Genomic DNA, 24497 nt, shown 5'->3' with positions numbered 1-24497 from the left:
GTTTATTAATTAATAAAAAAATCACAAGTTTTTAGAAAACGAGTCCTCGTGCCCGTACGATCGGCATCATTGATTTCTCCCTCTCCCCCGCCAACATCCCGAATTTCTTTCAAGTTATATCCGAACGTATCAGAATATAATGATTCATTAAGGATTGTTAAAAATGTAGACTCGTACGTATCGCATACAATGATTAAGTTCTAATGATGATTACATGGTAAGTAGGGAGGGAGCGAAATCGATTATTTCAGCACTGTCGAAAAAATCGATGTAAAAGCTATCTTTCGCCGCGGCCAGTGGCTGAATTAATTCGAATGATTTGAATGTTTCGTCGACGGCACGCGGCCGGTTTTCAGTCAACTTGCCGGCAAATGTGCGCGCGGCCCGACATTCTCCAGTCAGGATAGGTATTTAACGGATGTACACGTGTCCGACCATATTGCGTTTGTGTCGTTCGATAAATAGGTGGCTAAGCAACTCCAACGGAAACCCGTGTTAATTAACGTTGAGTTTCAGGACTGATTTACGTGGCGTCTAATTAGCGGGCCTGCCGGCGACGTAGTAGGCATTTTGATTGGCCACACCGCGAATAGAACGATTGGCCTTGCCGGTGTGTCGTATCGATTGTTTTCGTTTCTTCTCCTTCTCCTCTTGCTCCTCTTCCTCCTCCTCCTTTCGCGCCGTTACTCTCTTTTTGTTCGTTCTTAAAAACAAAGGCCGAATGGATGCGCCAAAGCATGCTTCCGAAACGAGAGTGCTTCTAAAACGAAATGCAACCCGATCATGAATATGAAAGTAAAATGGCATTGTGTAATAAGTATATATATATATATATATATATATATATATATATATATATATATACATTCTTGTATATTAAATGAATAGAGTACACGTATTAAATACTTATGAGTAAATAGAAAATAAAAAGTACGAAGATAACATTTTTCAGAATTTATAAAAAACCAATTTCTCTCATTATACATGTATATTTAGAGAAAGAGAGAGCGTCTGGAGCTCGTAATTTTTTCAGCGGTAAATAGAACCGTAAGACGGTTTCGTTACATGAGAGTGAAAGAAAAGGAAACTCTCCTCTCGTTAATTAAACCGCGTGCAACCATCGCGTTCTAATCCTTTATTTGCTGGCTGTCTTACGTTTACAAGCGTATCAATTAAATCCGGAATCAAACAAGCGCATTACCAATATACGCGCGCTCGTTAAACTTATAGATCTCATCATACTGACGTAATTCATTAACTTCTTTAGGCCGCTGCTTTTTTTTCTTTTTTTTTTTTTTAATAACGGCACGTCATTACCGCGCGAAATTACGAATAATTGCGAAAGTGAAATAAATAAAAACATTTTTACTGCGAGCGAAAATTCATAGATACTAATTGCGGGGAGATAATAGATACACACGCACAGATTCTCACAATGCAATCTTGAGTATGAGCGGCGATGCATTTCGAAACGTCAAGCGTGTGCAGTTTCTTAAAGTTTTGCAGCAATTAACAGTCGACGGCGAATAACAAACTGATTTAATTAATTGCATAACTGCGAGCAGAGGCGGCCCCCCCTCCCTCTTCTCTCCCCTCTTCCTTTTCTATCTCCACCCCACACTTCTAATCGAAGCGGGTACATATTGTTGCACCCGTTGCGCTCTACCCCTCATCAGCCCCACCGGCAATTAATTATAGCATTCCAGGTTAGCCCGGGAATTAATTACGTCCAGAAGTTGGACGCTGGCGAGGGATCGTTAGAAATCGTCCTTCGTTAGAGTTAGGCGGGCATAGGTCCAGGTAATTATTGATAGTCTTCCGGTCCCCTTCATGCCAAACGGACGAGCTTAGAAGGGCTATATCGGTGACATATTTCGGACTTTTCGAGCGAGAAAACGCAGAGCGTCGTTACATCTTTCGGTTGTATTGTCAAAAATTGTAAAAAAAATTCTCATCGACAGGAGAACGCTTCTGTTCAAGATAAACGCGAGGGACTGGATCGAAAATATAAGCGCAACGCGATCGGTGAAAAAAAAAAACGCGAATGGGGAGGACAAACGTCTCTGTTAATGATAACACTTGTTCATCTATTCCTTAATCCCTTCTACGTACTTGTTAACGCGACTTTATACGGCGAGGAAACAATTGTCGGGGAAACAAAAAGGATCGTTAGCGCTCGTGACACGTTTTACGGCCGTAAATACGGGTATATGTGTTTCGGGCAAAGTTCACCAAGTATTTTTTGACAGTAACGTGTAACTAAACCGACGCAGAGAGAATTTCTAAATGTGCCATGCCGATAATTGGAGACCGAAGCCCGAGTAATTTCATTGTTAACTTCTCTCTTCATCTTTTTAAAGCCCCTATTTCGAATTAATTAATAATCAATTGTTTCGGGCAATTCGAGGTCGATGAAGAATGGACGATTAGAATGCATGGGTGCTCTATCGATTAACGTGTTGATGAAATCGATTATCATAATTGCCTCATCGCGTTATGCGACAGTAAGACTCGTACATTGCCAATTTCTTTACAACGCGCCTGACAGATGCGGCGGGACGGAAAGATAAAAAAAAGAAACGGGGAGAGATATATCCGGAGAGAGACGGACGAGGGGTTGCGCGAGGGGATCGGTTGACATACTGGCGAGGCAATTATTATTGTGAGTGGTTGGCGACGGGGTTCCAATGATATTTTATTTAAGAAACAATCGGGTAATAGCTCGCTTCAAGAGGATAGATAACGCCGCGCGCGATAGAGACCGCTCGGGGAAAAGTTGTAGCGCGATAGAGAACGAGCTACGCGAGAAAAGGGAATTACAGAGAAGGAGGAGGATGAGGAACAGCGGCGGCGGGAGGAGGAGGAAGGAAGGGTAGCGGAGAGAAGGGCGAGTACAGTCGGCGCGGGAGGAAAGACGGAAGGGGAGAGGGTGAAGGAAAGATGAGGGGAGGTAAAAGGTGAACTTTGAGACGGGCTGCTATCAGGGTAGCTCTCTACATTAGCGAATTACCCGCGCGCAGATCCCTCGACGGTGAACAATAAATACAGAGTAATCCGGAAATATTGTTCAAAGGATTCGGTAAATTCCACAAAAAATCGGTAAACCGCTATATATATATATATATATATATATATATATATATATATATATATAAAGAGAGAAAGAGAGAGATACGGAATAAAATAATATCGTTTTTAAAGGGACCAATTTTGATCTTTTCAATATTTTTTAAAAGGCAATATTGTTATTAAAATAATTAGCAATTATAGCAAGCACTTGCTTCAATTACACGTTGATGAACGAAATGAATGAAATTATTTTTACAGTAATTCTTACACATACCTGAAAAATTGTACCAAGTTACGACCTAACAGCATCTCCGTGATTTCAAAATCGATACGTGCATAATCGCGCTTGATGCACGTGGCGTCCTCGTCGCGGATATTGACAGATTTAACGTCAAGCTTGCTCGGGGAGGAAAGCGAATGGTAACGTCATCTAGCAGCAGGGAAATGGAAATACCTTCTATTTACATGTCGCTCTACAATGTCGAAGGCTACATTAAATCCTATATATATAATCTGTGGAAATTAAATTTTCTCGAGTAAGGAATATCCAGACCTTTGTTAGATAAAGATGGCAAACGGTAGCCACTGCATGTACTTCGTCAAACGGAAAAAACGTTTCTGTCGCATGACGGTGGGCGAGGGCAAAAATTATTGCGGCGAGCATCAGCAGAACATCGACGACTCCGATACCGATGACAGGAGGATCAATTGTCCGCTGGATCCTACGCAGTAAGTGTTTATTAATCGAGAGAGAATCATAAAAGAGATTGATGCGTTCTCTTTCGCGTAGCACGTGCTACCAGTCGAAGCTGACGAAGCATCTGGGCGTGTGCAACGCCAAGCGAAGGTTGGATGCGCAACCTGCGTTTATAGTCAAGGGTATCAACTTGGACGAAGAGACCATAGTGGCGCCACCGCATGTACCCTTGTCTCAACTCGATGAATCTGTGTTGGAAACGGTGATAAGGAAGATCCACTCTGCCTATGGTAAATTTGAAACAATGAGGATGACATGTTCAATGATGTAAAGCTTTATATTTTCTATATTATTGCTCATTATTCAGATAAGCTACCAGAATTTTCTCAAGCGATACTGCAGCACGATGTGCTGAAAGACAAATTGAAAGACGAGACCTGCGGCAATAACGTTAGGAAACACTTGCTCCAAAACGCATCTCTACTTGGACATTTGGAGCAAGCTGGTCTCGTGCAGGACGACACCTGTTTCATTGAATTTGGAGCGGGAAAAGGTCGTCTTAATCAAAGAAACTTTTTAACTTGTTCAAATTTTCGATATTTAAGAAATACTTGTATTTTATCTTTCAAATGACTTGTATAAGTAAATTACTTACATCATAGCATACTAAATGAAATTATACTTTAAACAGCTTTATTAACATACTGGCTGGGGCAGATCATAAAAGACAAGTCAAACTCTTGCATCTTACTAGTCGACCGTTCGAGTCATCGGCACAAAAGTGACAATAAACTTAAAAAGGAGGAAAGTCAGCTCGTAATAAAAAGAGTGCGCGCCGATATCGCTGATCTTCGACTAAATCAGGTGGAAATCCAGCCGATCAAATACAAAGTCGGGATCGCGAAACATCTCTGTGGCACGGCCACGGGTATATTATATATATTTCTCTACTAATACAAGTTTTCATTTCCGCGTATCTTCTGTAATCATAATAATATCGCATTTGCAGATTTGGCGATACGTTGCTTGGCGAAGTCGATAAACGATGAGCCCAAGGTCGATGTTCGCGGTTTAGTTCTCGCATTCTGCTGCCATCACAAATGCGAATATTCGTCTTACGTGGGCAGAGAATACCTGCGACAGTGCGACTTCACCGCAAATGAGTTCTCGGTTCTATGCGGCATAGTTAGTTGGGCGACATGTGGTCCCCGTTTAAAAAGCAACGTTAAACCGCAACATGACTCCACCGTCCGGCAAGAGGACCAGGACAACATCAGCTGGTTCTCAAAATTAGACGAACGCGAGCTTATCGGACGCAAGGCTAAGGCGCTCCTGAATTGGGGTCGTTTGTCATTTCTGCAAAGTATCGGATTTCAGGCCGAGCTATTTTATTACATTTCCAGACAAGTTTCGCCAGAAAATATGTGTATTGTAGCTACTAGAAAATCATGATCATTGTGACCGCAACATTCATCGTGAACGTAATTATAATCTCTCCAATTTTCATTTCTAATATAATTTTTTCTCGGCAATAAATGCATCTGTACATTTATGTATTTTTTTTCGATTCATTAATAGTACTACTGTCACCATCTATCTTTGGTGGCGGCTATTTCATCTGTCACGATCGCAACCTCGATCGATGGAATAGGCTATAAACTTACCGACCTATGACACGGGCCTCGGAGCAGTACGCAAGTCGTAAATAACTTCCCCCACTAAACGAGATGCCCCGCCCAATACGAGCGAACTAACGCTATTCAAACATTCCAATGTACAAGAGCGATGCACGAGTAGTTTAATATTTTTACTTGTGTAAAATATTGTTATATTACCAAGTGTGAAGACTAAATATTGACGATACAATAGGCGAAAGGAAAGGAGACATCGTGAGGTACGTATGAGTTTCATGCTATGCGTACATAATTTCCGTCAGCTCGACATGCGCGTGCTTTTCGTGACCTATTTCACGTTCATGTTTACCTACATACCTTTGCGATGGTTAGTCACTCGTCAATTGATCCGTAAACTTACGTATAATCTTTTCCGCATGGCACGCCAAGCCACACCTGAAAGCGCGCAAAGCCGAGTGACGGGTCTTCTTCCCTCACTGAATCGATTGCCTTCCTTTTTTTTTCAGAAAATCTTAACATTGTGACATGTCCATTCTAGACGAGCGCAAAGATTACCTGAAGAACCCGTACTTCAAGGGACACGAGTACAGTGACTTCACACCGTTCTATGTCACGATAGCTTTCTGCACTGTCCTGGGTGGAATCCTATTCATCCTGAACATCGTGTTTTGCTGGTGCTCACGGCACCGAGAATATTGGCAGAATCACCACACAGGTGAGTCATATCCTGTCTTTGAAGCTCGTTTTATATTCTACTTTTACAAGTGCATGCAATTCTGATTCGATTTTCCTTATTCTCTAATAGTATACTGTTCTATTGAAATACAGGAAATAGGTGGATTCAGCCTCTATGGACTGTATTGCCGTATAAAACGCCGCCACTTGATCTAAGTGAACTAGAACATGGTCGCATCAAGTATCCGCAAGTGAGACACGAAATCATTCAGTATCACGATACAGAATCTGAGGGAGGTACAGTACAGCCGCAGGAGTATGTAGAGTTGCAAAAACGCGAGAGTGAGATTTAAAATAGCTGAAAGCACCAACTAGCAATCAGTGTGGTATTGGAAAAGATTAGTCAGAGAAATACCCACGCTTCAGAATACGTCTAAAGCAAAGAGTTTAATTGACTCCAATAGAGTCTAATTAGCCCTTGCACTCAGTTAATTGCATTGTAAAGCCTTTGATCTGACTCATTCATTAATGCTCTTGTTAGTTTTATCACTATAGATATATTGCTCTGCTTTTATGCACATTAGGATTAATTTTTTTTATTTTTTATAAAATAATTTATCATTAAAAGAATATTGACTTCTGAGCCACTTGCAGAGCAAGCTATTTTAATAGTTGCACTCGATATTAATTGAAAACTATTGAGTAATCTCAAGCAGTATAAAAATAATCCCTCGCAATGGGCTTGCACGTTTTCTGGCCTGCCTCGGCCTGCCTGACCCTCTTTGTAGTTTGCGTCATAATCGTGCTTTTGAAATATGGCACACGTGTCTGTAAACTACGACACGAACCATTACCATCCGATCAAGAATGGGAAGGTAAAACGTACTCCAGAAGGTTGTCTGCTTCCGTGTAAACGGATAACTGTTCCGAAAAAGTTGCGCCTAAAGAGATCGTATATTTTTTAACAAAAATTACAAATTGCTAATAATATCCATAATCATCGATTAGAATTTCCACTATAGATTGATATGGATATAAATTACTTTCAAAATTTCTATAATTATCTTTTGTTTGGAACATATTTATATATATTATTATAGGCGCATTATTAGAAATCTAAGAATAATGTGACACATTCCGTCCATTTACATACTTGCACTAATGTTTTTATATATACATATACAATATGTAGAACATATGAACGTACATGTTTTCGGAAATCAGTAATTTTTTCTAAAGAATTTTTTTAATATAGATATCGATTTAATCATGTTTATCTTTCTAACAAGATATCATTGTGAGAGAAAGTTAATATTATATCCGTCCAAATCTCTCTCTTTTGATGTTATTTGATATATCTTTATTCAAAATGATAATAATATCGATAATTTCGAACTTTTGTAATTTTTATATTATATATATTAACACATTTATACAAATAAAATAATGTAGTAAAAATTTTTTAATCTCCACATTGCTTCATAAAAATTAATTGTTCCAATGCGAATTAACACACAATTTGAGAGAATGTCACTCTCTTATATATATAATATTTTACTTTTATTGACAACATTGGATTTTTGTTACATGTGTAATGGTTACACAATTATTTCAATAAGTAAGTAGATGCATTATACAATCTTTATAGTAGTTTTTAAAGAAAATTACCGACTTCTCACGTCGAGAGAGAGCTACAGTAAATCTTATTCAGAAACTGTCCTAAACTACGTCTGCATGACCGAATAAAATCAAAGTAATAAAATCACATAATTAAACAGATACTTTCAACATTTATCTCTCTCTCTTTCCCTCTAAATCATTACAAAATATTTGCACTCTGTACAACAAATCGGTGCTTTTGGAAAATGTACGGTTGAATTTAATTAATTTTCTTCTATTAATAAAATATGTAGAGAATTTTCTGCGATTATAGAAACAAACAGAAATGGCTAAAAAATTATATTGCAATTTTTATAGAAAATTTACACTAACGAGATTAAATCATCAACAAGATCGACGATTACGAAACTCAGTGGTCCGTAATAGAATGGCAATTCATTTGCTCTAATAGCTTTAATTCTAACGAATAAAATTCTGAACGATTTTCTTATTATAATATCTAGAATATCTAAGAATTGTTCTAAAAATAGGTGCACGCAGATGGTAAAAGATTATCTTGGAAAAATCTAGAAAGGGATTTTTTCTCCTGTAAGATTGTAAATAATTTAATACAGGAATTATATAGTTTAAATTGTAATAAATCGAGCCTTCTTGCAGTCTTGATATTCAGGATGCAGATATCGATATACGAAATTTAATTCGCGCAATTTTTAAAATTTAAATCGACATTGAGAGAAATCTATTTCGAAACTTCTTCAAGAACAGATGTTTGTCACTAGCGTACACCCTTTCTGAAACGTCCTGTATAATTTTATCGAAGGATCTGAAAAATTAGTCTCTAGATTTTTACTGATTCGTATCTCCTATCATGCTATGTTACAATGCGATTAAAACATGAAGAGCTTCCTGCGAGCTCCACACAGAGAAGTCAAGCATGAGACTCGTTACACCTGTTCTATATTAAGAGACAATTACATCACGCATTTACACTCTTCAAGATTGCATTTAAACTCTTTAAGATTCAAGATTAATTTCGTACAATCATACAAAATTCCACGAGAAATGAAAAGAATAAAATTGTATATATATTTCGTAAAAAATATAGCATTGATCACATATTTCTCGTAGGATTTTAGATTCTAAAAAAATGTTTTTCTACAAAATTGTTTAAATGATCTCTCGTACCGCCACAAAATTGCGCGTATATAATTAGCGCTTATTGTAAAACAGATGGAACGTTCACATTCAGAAACATTTAATGTTTTTAACCGGTATATACGAATCCACTTCTGGCCATCAAGTGTGTTTTAAAATATGAGATGACCTTCTCATCATTCACCAGATCGCAGCTTTATTCTTTTATAAATTGTAGCTCCGATTTTGAATAATTTGAGTTAGAAATGTCATTCGGTGGAATTGAATCTACCGGTTCAAGAATTAACAAGGACAGTAATTAGAGAAAGCAAGGTGTCTACTCCATGGGAAAACCTGGAATTCTCAGAGAATATTTTACTTTGAAAATCTGACAATCCTGGGTGTTTTTATTGAGATTTGAGAAATAAAAAAAAATGTTTCTTTGATAGATTTTACCTTTATATCGACTTTATATAATTAGCAATTTGTTAATCAATCAAATTAATAATCAGTATATCAATACGGTGGTATACAGTTAGTGTGCGAATCGTGAATTCGAGATACACAATTCATCATAATTCAAGAGCAAAATGCTTATAAAGATTATTTTTTTCAATACCCTCTCTATCCTAATCTAACATTTGAAACTTAAGTAGCTTGCAATTATACTTTGATAATCATATAAATAGAGAGAACATTAATATATAGCAATAAATAAATTTACTTCAAAAATTGCACTCAAAAGTTAATTTTATCTGGATTTTAGAGTAAAACTATCTGAAAAATCGAGGAAATCTCAGGAAATATTTTTTACAAGATTTGAATAGACACCTTGAAAGAGAGCCCATAAAACAGATAATTCTATCTTAGTTTATCAATAGAGTCGCTTTTCGCGTAATGATGATATGCTGTAATACGAGAGCTAAAACTAGGCGCTTGTTAACGACGCGTGCGCTATTCGACGTACGGCGTCTACAAATTTTCTTTTTAATTTTTAAGTCCTAAAGATTTCTCTCTCTCTCTCTCTTTTTTTTCTTTCTGAAATCTGACAGAAAAGCTGATCTTCAACTCCACGATACTCGTAAAAGAGAGTTAAAATCAAGCTTTCATCGCAGAGATTTACGAGAGGGAGAGACGAGGAAAAAACATGATATTTGTAAAATATTATTACAGGAAAAATATTTTCTCCTCGCGTAACACTATACTCTACGCACTTTTCTCAAAGCACGTCGCACGCAGATCGCACACGCGTGCAGTATCAAACGCGCGAACAGCTTAACTTCCTCTCACCGACGAGCCTCTGTATACACCTAGACTTAAAAACAAATACAATCTTTTGGGGAGGGAGAAGGGATTTGATTTTCGTGGTGTCGAAAAGATATCCAGCGATCTCTCTTTCTCGCACGCGCGTGCGTGCGTACTTGACGAGACAACGAGACGACGAGTTATTTTAGTTTGATTTTCATGCTCATTCGCTTGCGAGTTTCCATGTTGCCAGTTATCACTTGATATATTATTATAACGTTAACTGCGAATATTAACATCGGAAGTGACGACAGTGTCCTGTCAAGAAGGGCGCGGACGATTCCGGGAAAATTTATTAGGCTCGCGCGAACATTCTGTGATATATTTTGATATATACGTATATTTCCATTTTACTCTCGTTCAATTATCTCGACAATTATTATTTTGATGCGATTCTTTTGATCTCAGATCTATTTTGATTTTCAAATTTTTGATCCGCCGTTTTAATCATGGAAGATCCCGCACAGGATGGATTGCTATTGAGTTTCTTGCACCCACATGAATCCTTATTTAAATTTGCGAATCTTCGCGACGGCGTAATATCTCCGGAATATTTCGCGCGTGTTATATGACACAAGACACAATTACTTTGAACACCGAACATTGTATATTTATGTGACAATCGAATGAAAGCTGTTTAGTATGACAAATATTGTACATGATTTTTTAAGTGTATCAGCAGCTAAGCCAAAGAGGGGGGGGGGAGTTACTGCTGTTTTCTTGTGTGATAAACAATACTAATATTAGTAATAATAATAATCATTGCGGGAAGACGAAAGAACAACTTTGGCAGATGATCTTGTCTTCTGCGAACCTCCAAAATGGCGGCTGCTTCTAGTCAAGGAGCTCTATGGTGTGCTCTACACTCGTTAATCGAGCAATCCAGATGATGCAGATTTTGTAAGAATATACTGGAGCTAGTAAAGATTCTTATAGATCTTATAGGTTTCTCTGAATTCAAAAATTATAGGAAAATAATCGCGTCATTCAAAAAATTCTTGAATTTACGATGGTTTAAATGCATAAAAATGCATCACTATACGTATCGACGGGTAGCTATACTTATTTCATATTTCGTCATCTCGAACAGGTTATACGTATCGGTTCCCAATCGATTCCTCGGCTGATTGCGCAGCTTAATCGTCCAAGATCTTGCGTCCAATATCCATTTTTAGAAAAACCTTTATGCGATCAATAACTCTATCTACGAGGGAACTTGTTGCAAATTGTGTCAATGGGTTAAATATAAGAGTTCTTACTCGAGTGTAAAATACAATTTTTTTTTTTTCAAATAAACATAGATCTTTTCAAACTGTATCATAAAAAAACAGAAACAGCAACACAACGCGATCTTGGACAGATTGATAAACTGCGAGATAGCGCCGAGAATAGATGTGATTACCGAGACGTGCGCACCATCCCGAATTATTAACAGCAATTAACTTGTATAATTAACCAACGGCAGAGCGCACCCTAAAAGCATTTACAGCTTCACGCATCGCTGCATCCGAAATACGTGATTCCCTCGGCAGTAGTGTAATAAACGCTCTTCAATTGGCGATCGTCGTCATCCAAATTTGTGCTCTGCCTCGCAATCAATTGATAATTATCGAAAAAAGTATCAATTGATATAAGGTATCGAGAAAAAGAGAGGGTAAAAACGGTCGAAGAGATGAGAGTGCGCTTTCGTTGCCCAATTAGAGAAGATGATTAAAAGTTGGCGGATGATTACTGCTTGCCCGATTTCTTGTTCGATCGCTCACCTGGAAAAAAACCAAAAAATTGCGTTTGTCATTTTCAATTTTCTTCGCGTCATAAGTCAAGCGATTTGAAAATTGATCGGTCGAACGTATGACGAACCTTTGGTGGATTTTTTAGTATTGGTCTCCGGTTTACACCTCTTGGTAAGCCGTCGCGTCTTTTCACAAGTTGTGTCACTGTTTGCCTTCAGATTATCGTTTCTCGTCATCAGTTGATTCACGCATCCACTCCACGTGCCTTTCTCGTATCGACATGCTACAGTCAACGATCGGTGAGAAAACACCATGTGTCCCCTGTATATTTAATGCAAATAATGCACAGCATTAATCTCGCGACTCACCTTTCTTGCACTTCTTTTGAATAGTCTTGGTCTGCTCGCAGGACTTGTCGCCCTTCTTGAGGTTCAGAGTGCGCGACCGCAAATTAGTACTCGAGTCGCATTCCGACCATTGACCCTTTACGTATCTGCACGACGAGGAGCTGGCGGATGCTGCGTCAGCAGATGCGAAACGTCAATAGAAACAATTGGACGTAACGTCGATCAAGCGAGTAGAGAAAGAGAGAGGATTTTAAGGATGATGAGGACCGACTTAATTAATCCGGTTGTATATGTGTACTGCATATATGTAAAACAGTCTGTGTCGACTATGCTCGATCAACATTACAATTTTATCGAGGAAAAGAGTAACGGATTAATTGCAGAAAAAAGCACTCACTTCGCTCTTTAGTCCCGCGTACTGTCCGTACAAGAACCTCCTTGTCATCCTCCTCCCACAGATCAGCTTCCGCTCGCGCGGTCGTCAAAATCATCAACAAGGCGATGGCCACGAGAGCCAAACTCCAGTACAGCTTCATTCTGCGAGAAAAAAGATGAGAACGCTTCGTTAAACTCTATAATTAGAGTCGTTTTAATTATAACGGGGACGCACGGTTTGCAACGCTAAAGGCAAATTATTTCAACCGATAGATATTTCTCGTATAATAAATTAATGCAAGTTTTAAATTAACAATATCAAATATAATGAAATTATATATATATAATATATTATATACAAATATATCGATTTTTCTCAAGTTGGAGAAAGAGCGTGCTCTTGCGTTATCTTTTAAGCGTTTCTGCGCCTCGAGACATGTACGAAATGCGTAATTCGACTATTATCGTGAATTCGATAATTCTGCGATAGCGAAGATCGCACAGTATTCCCCTTGAGCTTGATCAACAATTCGAGCATTGTTGCCAAATTAATGATGACAGAATCGTACGATAAGGTCTTCGTAGCGAGGCACTGCTTTTTATTTTTCTTTAATTCTGAAGTCTCTCCTTTACTCTTGAAATTTCAAGTTTCAATGAAAATAAAAGGAAATATTTAATGATAACGTTATATTATTTTATACAGTAATTTTAATTGAAGGATACAACGTATAAAACGTGTAATATTTCAAATGGAGAATGTTTGTTAATAGCATGCACTTTGAATTATTGTTATCGAAATCTTCGAAATTATCGCGGACACGCAGACAAGATTAGTTAAAGGGGAACAACGGTCAGTAGGCTGAGGAAACGAAGAGATAAGAAGAAGTTAAATCTTTGTTATCTTTTTATTATCAGAGTAACAAATTCTATATAGATTCTAACAGAGTTATATTTTTATCCTTTATTCCTTTCTTGGAGCGACTTTCTTCACAGCAATAATATTCATTGCATCGTTGGGCTTAATTGAAACTTTTGCGATTGTCGTTGTAACATAAGAACTATTTGTCATCGTCGCGGGATAGATCCGGAGAAGATAATCGCAATGAATCTTAACGAGAACGGAGCGCATTGCTCTGAAAAGTTTAATAACCCGGCGCGTTAACGAACGTCACAGTTGGGATTCCGTGAATTTAATATCGACATCAACGTGACAACTTTTGTCGTCCATTCGTCGACTCTCTCTGCCATGAAACGCGACGTATCGCTTTAATAAAATGAAATGAATGAATTTATTCTCCTAATTAACGAATTTTTTCCATTACCTCTTCCGTTCTCACGATTTGCTGTAACGTTAAAAAATCTATGCCCCAATTTCAGGTCCAATTAAAATTGCATGTCAAATAAATGCCGCGCAAATCCGACGAAAGAATGGCTGTCTGCACACCAGCGCTGTCCAACGTGCTCGGAAGCTGAGGATTGATTTATCGGAGGGTGCGCGACGATAGGAACGCATAAACGATTGACTCAAGGTCTTTCCTTAGATCGATGCCGTCGCTTTGTATGCGAGGCGACTCGCCTCCGACGAATCCGAGCAATCGCCAAACTAATGCCACGAAACTAATTAATCACCGATGATAGTGCGATACGAGTATCGCGCGGGGCGAATTTGACGGCCGACACTTTCACGTTTCGGCGGTGATCAATTATTCTCTGTGTACCTGAATATAAGCCATGAATAAGCAGTAACATAATCTCGACTGCTCTACCAAATCCGAGGAGAGTATTCAAGATTCAAAGACGATTCGTGAACTCGGGAGACTCGAGTGAGTCACGCACTTCAAAGCTCAGACTCGAAAATTCGAGTCGGAAGGTCGAAACGCCAATATGATTCAAAGATTCTAGAAGATATAAAACGATGAAAATATCAAATCTGACCAGATGACAGACGCGACGGAAGAGAAAAAAAATCCATCGAATCTATTGAAATCTCTCTAGAAGTGCGATGCAACATTTCGTTCGACAGCGTACCTACATTTCACGTCCTTCCTTAGTCATTCTCTCCATTAGTCGACATTGAAACAATCAGCGCCCGTCAGTAATCTTGACGGACCACATGGGTACCAATATCGCCGGTCGGCTCTCCTCCCCTCGCAAATCTCCGCTCGCGTTCAAACAATTCGCAGGGAAAATCGTTCAATTCGCTCGCGTACGGATTGACGGAATTGACAAAATTATCGTCGCATCAGAAACGCCGGACGCGAGTGAGACGAGCGAGCGGACGTTGCCTTGTTCAAGTTTGCCGTCGAACCTATTGTCGGCTCGACAACGTCGCGATGTGGGTGAGCGAAAGAGAGAAAGAAAACGAGAAAAAGAGAAGGTAAGGAAGAAGAGACGGAGCGAGAGAGATATCGGGCGAAGCGGATAATATGTCGTCGAATATAGACCGACGGGGATATACGGTCAACTTATCTGAGAGAGCAAAGGGACGTTGCCCGATGTCCAGATATACGCTCGCGGCAACAGTCCGTATGCTCGACTTGTTTAGAGTCGAGCGTTCTTTATTTTCTCGCCTTTTCTTTATTTTCGATTGCTCCGAAAAAAAAAAAAAGAAATTTTAATTTCACCGATTTTTAACTGAATGAGAGGAAAGCAAATATCGCGAAAGTATTGGACGAAAAGTGAAAAGCAAAAAATTTCCGATAAATACAAAGCGTCAGATTCTTCTCATAGCTTTCATATTGATAAACACGAGTATTTAATTAAATGTACGCGGAAAAAAGATACGAATAACATAAAATTCTCGCGTTGAAGCTAGCAACGTACGATTGGTAACGTATCTCGTATCGTGTTGAACTAAAAGTAGTGAAGCCGAAACCAGAGAATATATATAATTTATCAATGGTGAAAAAAATAAATTCGCAGATAAAACACGAAGCCTCGTTGCGCGCGATATCAGACTAGCCGCAGCATGAATTAAATGCGAAACAAGTGCTCTCCAGAAGCGCGATTCACGTTACCCTCTATTACCGTCATTTAAGATATATGCTGAATATGTAGCTCTGCTCTCGGGAGGAAGAAAGAGAGGGAGAGAGAACGAGAGATAGAGCGATAACGAATTCTCAAACTGGCAAAATTTTCGCTTGTCTAAAATTCTGCTGACATAAAACTTTAATTTCTCCAATATACGCGCGCAAGATGTACGTTCTTTCGGATTTCAGTCTCTGAAACTTCGTTGTCCCACGAATATTCTTTCCGCGAAAGTTTAAAACTTCAGCACCTTGAAACATTGACTGTTTTTAAACTCACGTAGATATTTTTATATACTTATTTACATGAGCTATATACACGTAAAATACACGTCACAATTTATCATTGTAACAAAAGATGGCCATTGGTATTCTAAATCAAGGCTAGAACGAAAATATCACGATACAAGAGTTGTTTTTTTTTCTTTCTTTTTCGTCACATGATCATTCTGACTAAAAGGTCAGAAAATGACACCAAAGTATCTTTCGCCGCGTCTTCCGGAAACCATTTATCTATTCTACAACCATTAGCAGAGGCTCCTTTTATCTCTACGATTATAAAAAGAGCAGGATAGAATTAACTAGTCCGAAGAAGCTGTTAACGAATAGAAATAAGATCCTAGGAGATGAGAAACTAGACGTGTCGCCTAGAAACAGGTTCTATCTTTCAGCCTCAACGCGCTGCTATTGCGCTCGCGCAATGCAACGCGCGTATAAATAGCTCGAAAATGAGGGGTTAAAAGGTTACGGAGTGTCTGTGCCGAGGTCCTAAAAAACGTGTATGTCATTTTACAGACCTACGCGCTGGTCACGCAACTGTAGAAAGTAACGAGGGCAAATTAGTCATCATTTCGCTCGACGCTGGCGCATAATCGGGATGAATTGTCATCCCGTCTGAAACGCGAAGAAACTCGCCGACGAAAGTAAGATCTTTTATCTAAAAAAAAAAAGAGGAATGAGAAGAGACATGGACCTGAATTTTAAGTAAAAAAATAAAATCATCCGTCTTGATTCTCTGAGCATTGACACTTGAAAACTCGGCACGCGCGACAGCTTTCTATCAAGTTTTTCATTTGCTCTTACAATGAAATCGGTATCTCATAGAACAAGCAACTCATTACATCTTTCTTCTCATCATTCTTATCATTCATTTTCCCGCAAACTCTACTTTTTTATCTCTAATATATATTTTTCCATCTACTTTTTTCATCCATCTTTACGGTACATTTTTAATTACGTAGAACTCTTGAAGAGGCTTTTGGGGACTCGGATGACGCGCGCTTCTACTCCAGATTGAACCCTAAAGACGGCAAAGAGAATAAAGGGTAGGATAGGAGATGATAAAGAGCGAGAGCGAGAGCGCGCGGGGGACGCGAACAGAACGGAACGGAAGAGGGCATCGATCGTCGTTGCGTCGCAGACGAGCTGCTTTTAGTTGTGTGGTCCCGGAGCGGCCGCGCGCGCTGCGGGAAAGCGCTGGACCAGCGGCGAAGCGCAAAAAACTCTCCACATCGCGATCTTCGTCGGAGGAGAGAGATTCAGGGGCGGGTCTCCGCTCCGCTTCGCTCCGTTCTGCTCGCTCGCTCGTGGAAAATCGATCAGCAGCGCCGGGCGGCGGCGTCGGTGTCGGCATTCTGGTTCCCTTTCTCTCTCTCTCTCTCTCTCTCTCTCTCTCTCTTTCTCTCTCTTACCCTTTCGCCCTCGCAAGGGACTCACCTGTCACGGGGATGCCAAACAGCGGGCCAAGCTCGATCAGCTTCCAGGCGCACTTCCGGCTGGTTCCGTAGTTGCGCGACAACACGTACCCGTGGACACACTCGAGATGCTGCGTAGGGTAGGGTAGGATACGGTCCGTGATGATGATGATGATGCGACTGCGTGATCGGCGCGTCGTTAAGAAGAGAGAACGTTCCGTGTGCCTCTCCTCAGCGTTGCGATGCCGTCGACTGCTACGTGTTGCTGCCGCCACTGGCACTGTCGCCGCCGCCGCCGACCAGAGTTATCCCCCTCCCCGGGATCGGTCGTGGCATCCCTCAGGCGCCACGCATATCCTCCCCGCTCCGTCTGCCAATCTTCTTCCCCTTCTTCGCCATCGTCACCATGGTGATCATCCCTCCTAGGAAAGAGAAAGGCGAGACTGGATAAATAGAAATAGAACCAGAACCATGGAGAGAGAATTATATAGGATGTTTCAAAATTAAATTGAGCCCTTATAGAAGTATATTTGCATGTGTCTCTTGTTGAAAGTTAACTCCAACTTTTTAAATTTCAGGAATATAAGAGATATATCATGACAATTTCTCTCGATCGTAATTATAGGTGTAATTACATAGATACATACATTAAAAAAGGATACGAGAAATTAAAATCATTTTCTGGTGATGGGTGAGAAATGACAATTCATTAGTTAGGATTGCTTTCAAAAATAAACATTTATTTCAAAATTAATGCTTACCATTAATGCTGTATCCTAAAAACTAAGGTTTCTATCCTAGACACCGAGCGTGTTTAGGTGTTGTCTTAAGAAGATTCCTTAAGAATTTACTGCATTGTTGCGTACAGTTTTGTTTTTTTGTTTTTTTATTTTATTTTATATATATATATATATATATATATATATATATATATGTATATATGTATATATATATATATATAGTACCGTAATGGGTTTTAGAGCGAATCCAAACCTTAACTGATTCGCAAAATCACATGATACCTCCTTTCTCCTTCGAACTCACACTTTAAACTTTTAAGAGATCAAAACTCCAAAGAGATCTAAGAATCAATAGATACAGGAATTTAAGGATTTAAAAATCCAAGAATTTCATAATCTGACGAGGATTCTGAAATTTCCGTATGACTCAATACAAGTCTATACACAAAAATTCCAAAGTCTAAAGATTCTAAGATCCAAACTGGAAAATCCAAAAAAACCCAAAGAAAATTAAGGATTTATATCCTTAACACTTAAAAACCCGAAAATTTAACGTCTTATATTCTAAATGCAACGCATTTAATGCGGTCATATCTAATTGATTCGGCGAGCAAAATTATGTATACAAAACTGAGTTGCGCGTTATTTTTTATATCACCAAGCACAATTCGACAGTTCTGATTCTTCAGTAACTCGATAAAGAGTAAAATGATAGTACCGCTAAGTGATGATATCACATTTATGGTTCGGAGTATGCGCTATCGAGGACGCTTTCTTAAGCAGCATCTTTTGTAGATTGTACCAATTCTCCAAATGACGTTTCCAGACATTGTCGTAGCTCCGCGTAACTTACCACCAAAACACTTTGCTCATCTCGAGACATGAGACATATCTGTAATAATACATATTTTATGATTTTTTTACATATTGTACATATTTTTTTATATATTTTATGATTACTTTTTATGTATGTTCAATAAAAGATTATTAGGAATTTCTACCTTGTCTTGCGAGCCGGAATCGAGTTTGTTTAAACAGGCTACGACATGCGCTAGATCCAACCAAGGCCTGCCATCCGCTGTTACTTGATGAAATACATAATCCCTAAACAATTTGAGCATGTAGCGATCGCCTGTCTCTGCCCATGTAGGTTCCATATTAAGCTCTGGCCTTTCATTGATGGTTGCCACTTTGACCAATAACTTAAATAATCGTCCATTCTCCAATTCCTTGGCAAGTTCGTTTTCTAGAATGTCTAACTGCACTTGAGCAGTATCCAACTGTGTGTAAAATCGCGCACCAATCATCGGCATGAGATCCGTGACGCTTTTACGGGGTTGACTTGACAGCAAATATCTAAAAATTATAATTGCAATGCTATTGAGGCTTTTGGCTCCTCCAGACACATTGGATTATATTAAAAGTAAGAAATTTTTTTCTTACATTATACCTCAAATATATTAGAACTAATATATAAATTTATAAAATATGCTCAAATATATTAGAACTAATATATAAATTTATAAAATATGCTAAAGATTTTTTTTTTATTTCATAAATATAACTGGGAGCTTTTTTTTATCAAACAATGCTATTAAGACTATTGATTGAAGAATTCATAAACATACAGAATAAGATTTCGAAGATCAGTGGAATAGGAACGTGTGATCAACTCGATGGAGGCTGACATATTGTCGCGATGGACGGCGATAAGACTCCGACATGCCAGCGCTAAGACTAGCTTGCCGAGTGCTACTAAATCCTCTTGCTGATAATGCGGGATGAGAGTGAGTGGATTCGCGGCGTTTCCATCTAAAGTGACCACGTCTGGAATGGCGACGCAACTTAAACGAAGTCGCGTTTGTGATGTAAGTAGTACCTTAGTGGGATCTAAGCATCTGTACGCCAAGCCTGTGAAGCGCGTAAATAAGACTAATGTAAGCTAATGATATAAATTGAGTAAGAAATAAAGATTTTTAAAGATTCATGGATATAATAAAGTTAAACTTGATAAGATTTTATAACAGAATATCTTTAAGAAAAAAGAAAAGTGAACAAGAACAGTAAAATAATATGTATACTAACCAGCAGCATGAATAACGCGAAATGCGGCAGTGAGTTGAATGATATAGCTCCAAATAACGCTTTCTGGTAGCATACTACTATGCTGCTGCCTTAGAATAGTATTCTTGGTGTGACTATAAGGCCGTGGCGCATTGGGATCCGACGAGAACGGGTCGGTGTAACCATTAAGTTCGGTCGAGGCGAAATGCTTATTTAGTAACGTCTCCGAAGCGGGATGATAATCGTATACGAAAACCATGGCTAAAAAAAAATGAAACCTATGAGATTATGCAAGACATATATACATAGAGAGATTGCGCTTTTTAAATACGGACAATGATCGCCGAATGCTTTGGTGGTGAAGACTTCTCTTAGCTGAACTAAATTCGTGTGTATTAGCCGTTTCCACATGTCGACCAGTACTGTACACTTTGTGTTGGCAAGTCGGAAATCTATAAGCATCAAATCCAATTTCGTCAAGTGCCAAACTAACTATTGTCGGAAAGAGCGAGGGAGAGGGAGTTCTATAGAACACCAGCGAAACTTACCGTGCACACGACGTAAACAGAATCGTGTGCCAGTTTTGATATTGGTGGCCTTGTAAGTAGAAGTTTGATATCCAAGGACCGTCGAGGCGGGTTTATGCAGTGGTTCTAAGGGACATAACTCATGATAATTGTCAACTTCGTTGGGCAAGTCAGGAAATCGTACCACATCAGGCTGTGCCAATGTCAGCACATTCTTCTGCAGGATATCAAGCCGTAAACTCTCGCTGATAAAAAAGCTAGGAGCAACTTGAGGGGGTGGGGTAGAGGGAGCGGAGGAATTATTAGACGAAGGTGGTTTCGTAGGTTTCACGGGTTGCAGATGCGAAGGTGTACCTGGATAAACATAGCCAATCTGTCCTGGTGCTATGTGTCCGATCTAATATAGAAAAATGATACAAGAATTTTACAAATGTTATTCCCATCTTATTATTTAAGATAAGTAAAGAGATTTATACTTACAGCTTCAGTGCCATCTTCCGTTCCAACAGCATCGCTAGTTGCATTTCCAAAATAAAAATATGTAGTGCCACCTACGTTTTCTTGCGAATGGGTATAGGAATTGTTAAAGAGATTCGGCGAGCTGCTATTACTGCCTGTAAGGCCTCTCCCTGGCACAAATTCAGGACTGGCAGTTACCTTCTTTTGCGAATCCAGAGAAAGACTGGATAAGTGCTTGGTCACTGAATTTGTGCTCAATGTTATGCCAGGACTTGGACGATTCTATCGAAAAAAAAATTTATACAAAGAAGAATCATTCAAAGCACTCTTATATTACCGCTAATGTAAAAATAATCAATTACCATGTAGGTAGCAAGTTTGGATTCCAATGGAACTCCATTTGTTTGGGGAGTATATGGAACAAATATTGATGGATCCATCGCTTCCTCAACCACTGCATTTACTACTTTCGTTCTTACTCTCTTTCACTCTTACTCCTTGTATTGTCCTCAATTAAATTCACCACGCACTTTCTTCTCTCACTGACTTTTACTTTATACAAAGTGCTTTATCTTGAAATTTTCTTCTCTTTATCTTGCAAGTATAAATCAGAACTCCATTCTCTTGTAACATATCTTTAAAAATAAATAATAAAATTTACAAAACCATATGAACATATAAGGCAAAATAAAAAAAATATAAGTATGCCCTTTAATGTACGTTTAATAATACTATCATCAATGTAGATACAATTTCTTTTGTAAGATTTCTGTAAATTCAGTATCAGCACAGATGTATCTACTCATAATTATCTAACAAGATTGATTTCTTTCGTAAAATGAAAGATTCAGTAGCTGCAAATCTACGTATATATCACCCTAAACAATATACACCTAATATACCTCGACTAAAAATGAATTGTACATAAAGCAAACCTATGGTGATTCCTACAGTTTCTTCTCAGGGTCACAACATTACAGAAAAGGGGATCGAGAGAACAATAGTAACGGGCGAAAATAAAGAAACGCGAACGGGCACGACGACAGGTCGGATACGAGGGCTCGCATGACGAAGGAAAATAAAGAAGAGAGCGAGAGAGCGCGAAGGAGCTAGGTGTAATGGCAGCTGATTATGACAAGAGGCCGAGGGGAAGAGCGCGCGACGACGAACAATGCACTCGGTTCGACTCGGCTTCGCGAACGCACGCCCGCGGTGGCGCGGGGTCAAACGCGAGAAACAGACGCCGATACGATGCTGGCGATGGGAGACCGAACGCGCGAGTATACCTTGAATACTCGAATCGCCGACATAACCCATTCGTTGTCACCGCTCTGTCGGGTCGCGGCTGTGCTATGCGTCGCTGAATAAGCGACGCAACGGCGCGGAAATTCCGCGGCTCGTCGCCGTAGTCGGCGGTGACGGACAGACGGACAGACAGACAGACGGACGGACGGACGGACGGATGGACGGACGGACGGACGGACAGACGAGGCAAATCGCCGCTCTCTCTCTCCTCGGCGCGATTCTTACAGCGAAGATCCCGTGCGATAGATGGTGGCCGACCACAGTGTCACAGCATTGCACAGCATGTCTTCCATTCAGTGGACGAAATAAAGGTGAAAGCGCACGCACCGCTTTGCTCCGGTTTGATGCCGCCCGATGCCGCCTGATACGTACGTACCGTACCTACGTACGTGCGTGTTTACGGTGCAGGCTCTCTCTCCCCATTTTCTCCCCCTCTTCCTCGGGCTTCTTCCTCTAGCTATGTGTGCGTGTATCGTCGCCGCTATCCAGATCGCGGCCTTTTCCTCCCCCCTCGCCCCCTCCGCCTACCCTCCTTCTCGCGAAAGCGCGCGCTCCCGCCAGCCATCGCGGTCCCTTCGATCGCAGCTGTCCGTGTCCCGCGTAGCTGTGGCCTGTCTCTTCTAGCGTGGAAGAATGGCGGCTGCCTGTCGCGACGCTTTCGAGCAACGTTCGCTCGAGTCCCTTGCCTCTTTTAGTATACTCGACGAGGGAAAGATTCCCCATCGATAGAAATGGAATTTCCACTTACGGGGAGAAAAAAAGCGCGATACGCATGTGTCGCACGTATGCCGTGCATCGAATACCTCGGAGCTGTTTGTACTTTGTACGCATAGCGTGTCTTCTACGTGGGAAGGACGTTTCAAAGTCAACATGCGCGAATTTTTTTTCCCGATAACTGAAGAGAAATAATATTTTCTGAACGTAGCTATAGATATGCATATTTCGATTTCGATAAAATCTCAATACGATAGACAATCGAAATGTATTTTCGATTTTATTTATGTTAATTAATTTTAAAAAGTTGATCTTGTATAAATTACGTTCTCTCTCTTATGTTTTATAAACTATAAAGAAGACCAAATATCATTTGCCTAATATTCGCATACGAGTTTGTAAAAAATAAAAAATATTAGCAGAGAGAAACCTGAGAGCGGCCACCTCGCTTTAACGGGTATATTGTCCTAATGCGCTCCCTGACAAAGTGGACGTCAACTAAATCCATTACAGTCGATAATAATACATGGTTCGTGTCTGAGCTATGGTTCATGTCCAAGCTATGGAGTGACCCCAAAAGTGATACTCCCTCTATGGACATTCAAAACATGGCCATAAACTACAAAATCAACGTCCATGAATATTCTCAGAGGGTAATATATAATTGACCAATTTCTGGTATTGTTCCGTGCTATATGCACGAAATGCCGGTAGCACCAGTGCTATATAACAATTAAATACTTATGTGTGTAAATTGATAATAAATAAATTATTCAATCGCGACAGATACTGTAATATTTAAAAATGAAATAAATATTTTTCAAAATAAATTGGTAAATAATACGGCTCTATGTATTTATCAACATGATAATTAAGTAAAGAGCATTAAGAGCCCACAAAACGCGAATGGCAATGCGTAAATTATTTCGAACATTAATTGTTCGCGAAATTTTTTTTTTTTTTTTTTTTTAAATGCGTTATTAGGAGAACATGATTTGAAAAGAGGTCATCAACGCATTATCGACCTCCTCGCAAAATATATTCTCCTCATAATATAAAATAATAAGAAACGAATTTTCGAAAATCTTCACGCTTGCGTTATTAGCAGAACATGATTTGTAAAGAGGTCATCAACGCATCTTCGACCTCCTCGCAAAATATATTCTCCTGATAATATAAAATAATAAGAAACGAATTTTCGAAAATATTCACGCTTGCGTTATTAGGAGAACATGATTTGTAAAGAGGTCATCAACGCATCATCGACCTCCTCGCAAAACGTATTCTCCTGATAATATAAATTATAAGAAACGAATTTTCGAAAATTTTCGCGTTTGAGTTATTAGGAGAACATGATTTGTATAGAGGTCATCAACGCA

At 39.4% G+C, this 24497-nt stretch overlaps 5 protein-coding genes and 1 long non-coding RNA gene across 9 annotated transcripts; 3 read left to right on the top strand and 3 right to left on the bottom strand.

Moving 5' to 3' along the window:
- Positions 1–359: 359 nt before the first annotated feature.
- On the bottom strand, positions 360–3798 carry LOC105258869. The gene is made up of 3 exons (XR_889774.2): positions 3623–3798; positions 3344–3499; positions 360–760 (listed from the first exon to the last, which is right to left on the bottom strand). It is a non-coding gene; the product is annotated as an uncharacterized LOC105258869 (long non-coding RNA).
- On the top strand, positions 3528–5530 carry LOC105258870 (tRNA:m(4)X modification enzyme TRM13 homolog). Its single transcript, XM_020029887.2, has 6 exons — positions 3528–3798; positions 3860–4056; positions 4134–4319; positions 4458–4694; positions 4776–5247; positions 5345–5530. The coding sequence occupies exons 1-5, from the start codon at positions 3638–3640 to the stop codon at positions 5216–5218; spliced, it is 1224 nt and encodes a 407-aa protein (XP_019885446.1). The 5' UTR covers positions 3528–3637; the 3' UTR covers positions 5219–5247; positions 5345–5530.
- On the top strand, positions 5490–6465 carry LOC105258890. The gene is made up of 3 exons (XM_011270457.3): positions 5490–5660; positions 5907–6115; positions 6229–6465. The coding sequence occupies exons 2-3, from the start codon at positions 5926–5928 to the stop codon at positions 6426–6428; spliced, it is 390 nt and encodes a 129-aa protein (XP_011268759.1). The 5' UTR covers positions 5490–5660; positions 5907–5925; the 3' UTR covers positions 6429–6465.
- Positions 6466–6753: 288 nt separating this feature from the next.
- Positions 6754–7399, top strand: LOC105258871. The gene has a single exon (XM_011270418.3). It carries the CDS (start codon positions 6812–6814, stop codon positions 6986–6988), a length of 177 nt encoding a protein of 58 aa, XP_011268720.1. The 5' UTR covers positions 6754–6811; the 3' UTR covers positions 6989–7399.
- Positions 7400–7616: 217 nt separating this feature from the next.
- On the bottom strand, positions 7617–17596 carry LOC105258868. Of its 2 annotated transcripts, none has more exons than XM_011270416.3 (5): positions 17332–17596; positions 12612–12751; positions 12236–12385; positions 11995–12150; positions 7617–11897 (listed from the first exon to the last, which is right to left on the bottom strand). In XM_011270416.3, the coding sequence occupies exons 2-5, from the start codon at positions 12748–12750 to the stop codon at positions 11863–11865; spliced, it is 480 nt and encodes a 159-aa protein (XP_011268718.1). In that variant the 5' UTR covers position 12751; positions 17332–17596; the 3' UTR covers positions 7617–11862. The 2 variants fall into 2 exon arrangements, with proteins under 2 accessions (XP_011268718.1, XP_025270975.1); XM_025415190.1 differs by lacking the exon at positions 17332–17596 and adding an exon at positions 12949–13018.
- An 886-nt stretch (positions 17597–18482) lies between these two features.
- LOC105258867 (PAN2-PAN3 deadenylation complex subunit PAN3) lies at positions 18483–22869 on the bottom strand. Of its 3 annotated transcripts, none has more exons than XM_011270413.3 (9): positions 22630–22869; positions 21462–21734; positions 21121–21381; positions 20662–21037; positions 20449–20565; positions 20135–20374; positions 19678–19960; positions 19051–19405; positions 18483–18941 (listed from the first exon to the last, which is right to left on the bottom strand). In XM_011270413.3, the coding sequence occupies exons 2-9, from the start codon at positions 21537–21539 to the stop codon at positions 18825–18827; spliced, it is 1827 nt and encodes a 608-aa protein (XP_011268715.1). In that variant the 5' UTR covers positions 21540–21734; positions 22630–22869; the 3' UTR covers positions 18483–18824. The 3 variants fall into 3 exon arrangements, with proteins under 3 accessions (XP_011268715.1, XP_011268716.1, XP_011268717.1); XM_011270414.3 differs by lacking the exon at positions 22630–22869 and adding an exon at positions 22386–22545; XM_011270415.3 differs by lacking the exon at positions 22630–22869 and adding an exon at positions 22035–22349.
- Positions 22870–24497: the final 1628 nt, after the last annotated feature.

Source organism: Camponotus floridanus, unplaced genomic scaffold (assembly GCF_003227725.1).
Source record: "Camponotus floridanus strain SB8 unplaced genomic scaffold, Cflo_v7.5 scaffold115, whole genome shotgun sequence".
NCBI classification, from domain to species: Eukaryota; Metazoa; Arthropoda; class Insecta; order Hymenoptera; family Formicidae; genus Camponotus; species Camponotus floridanus.
The sequence above is the reverse complement of the archived record's forward strand: the minus strand, read 5'-3'. Positions and strand labels throughout refer to the sequence as shown.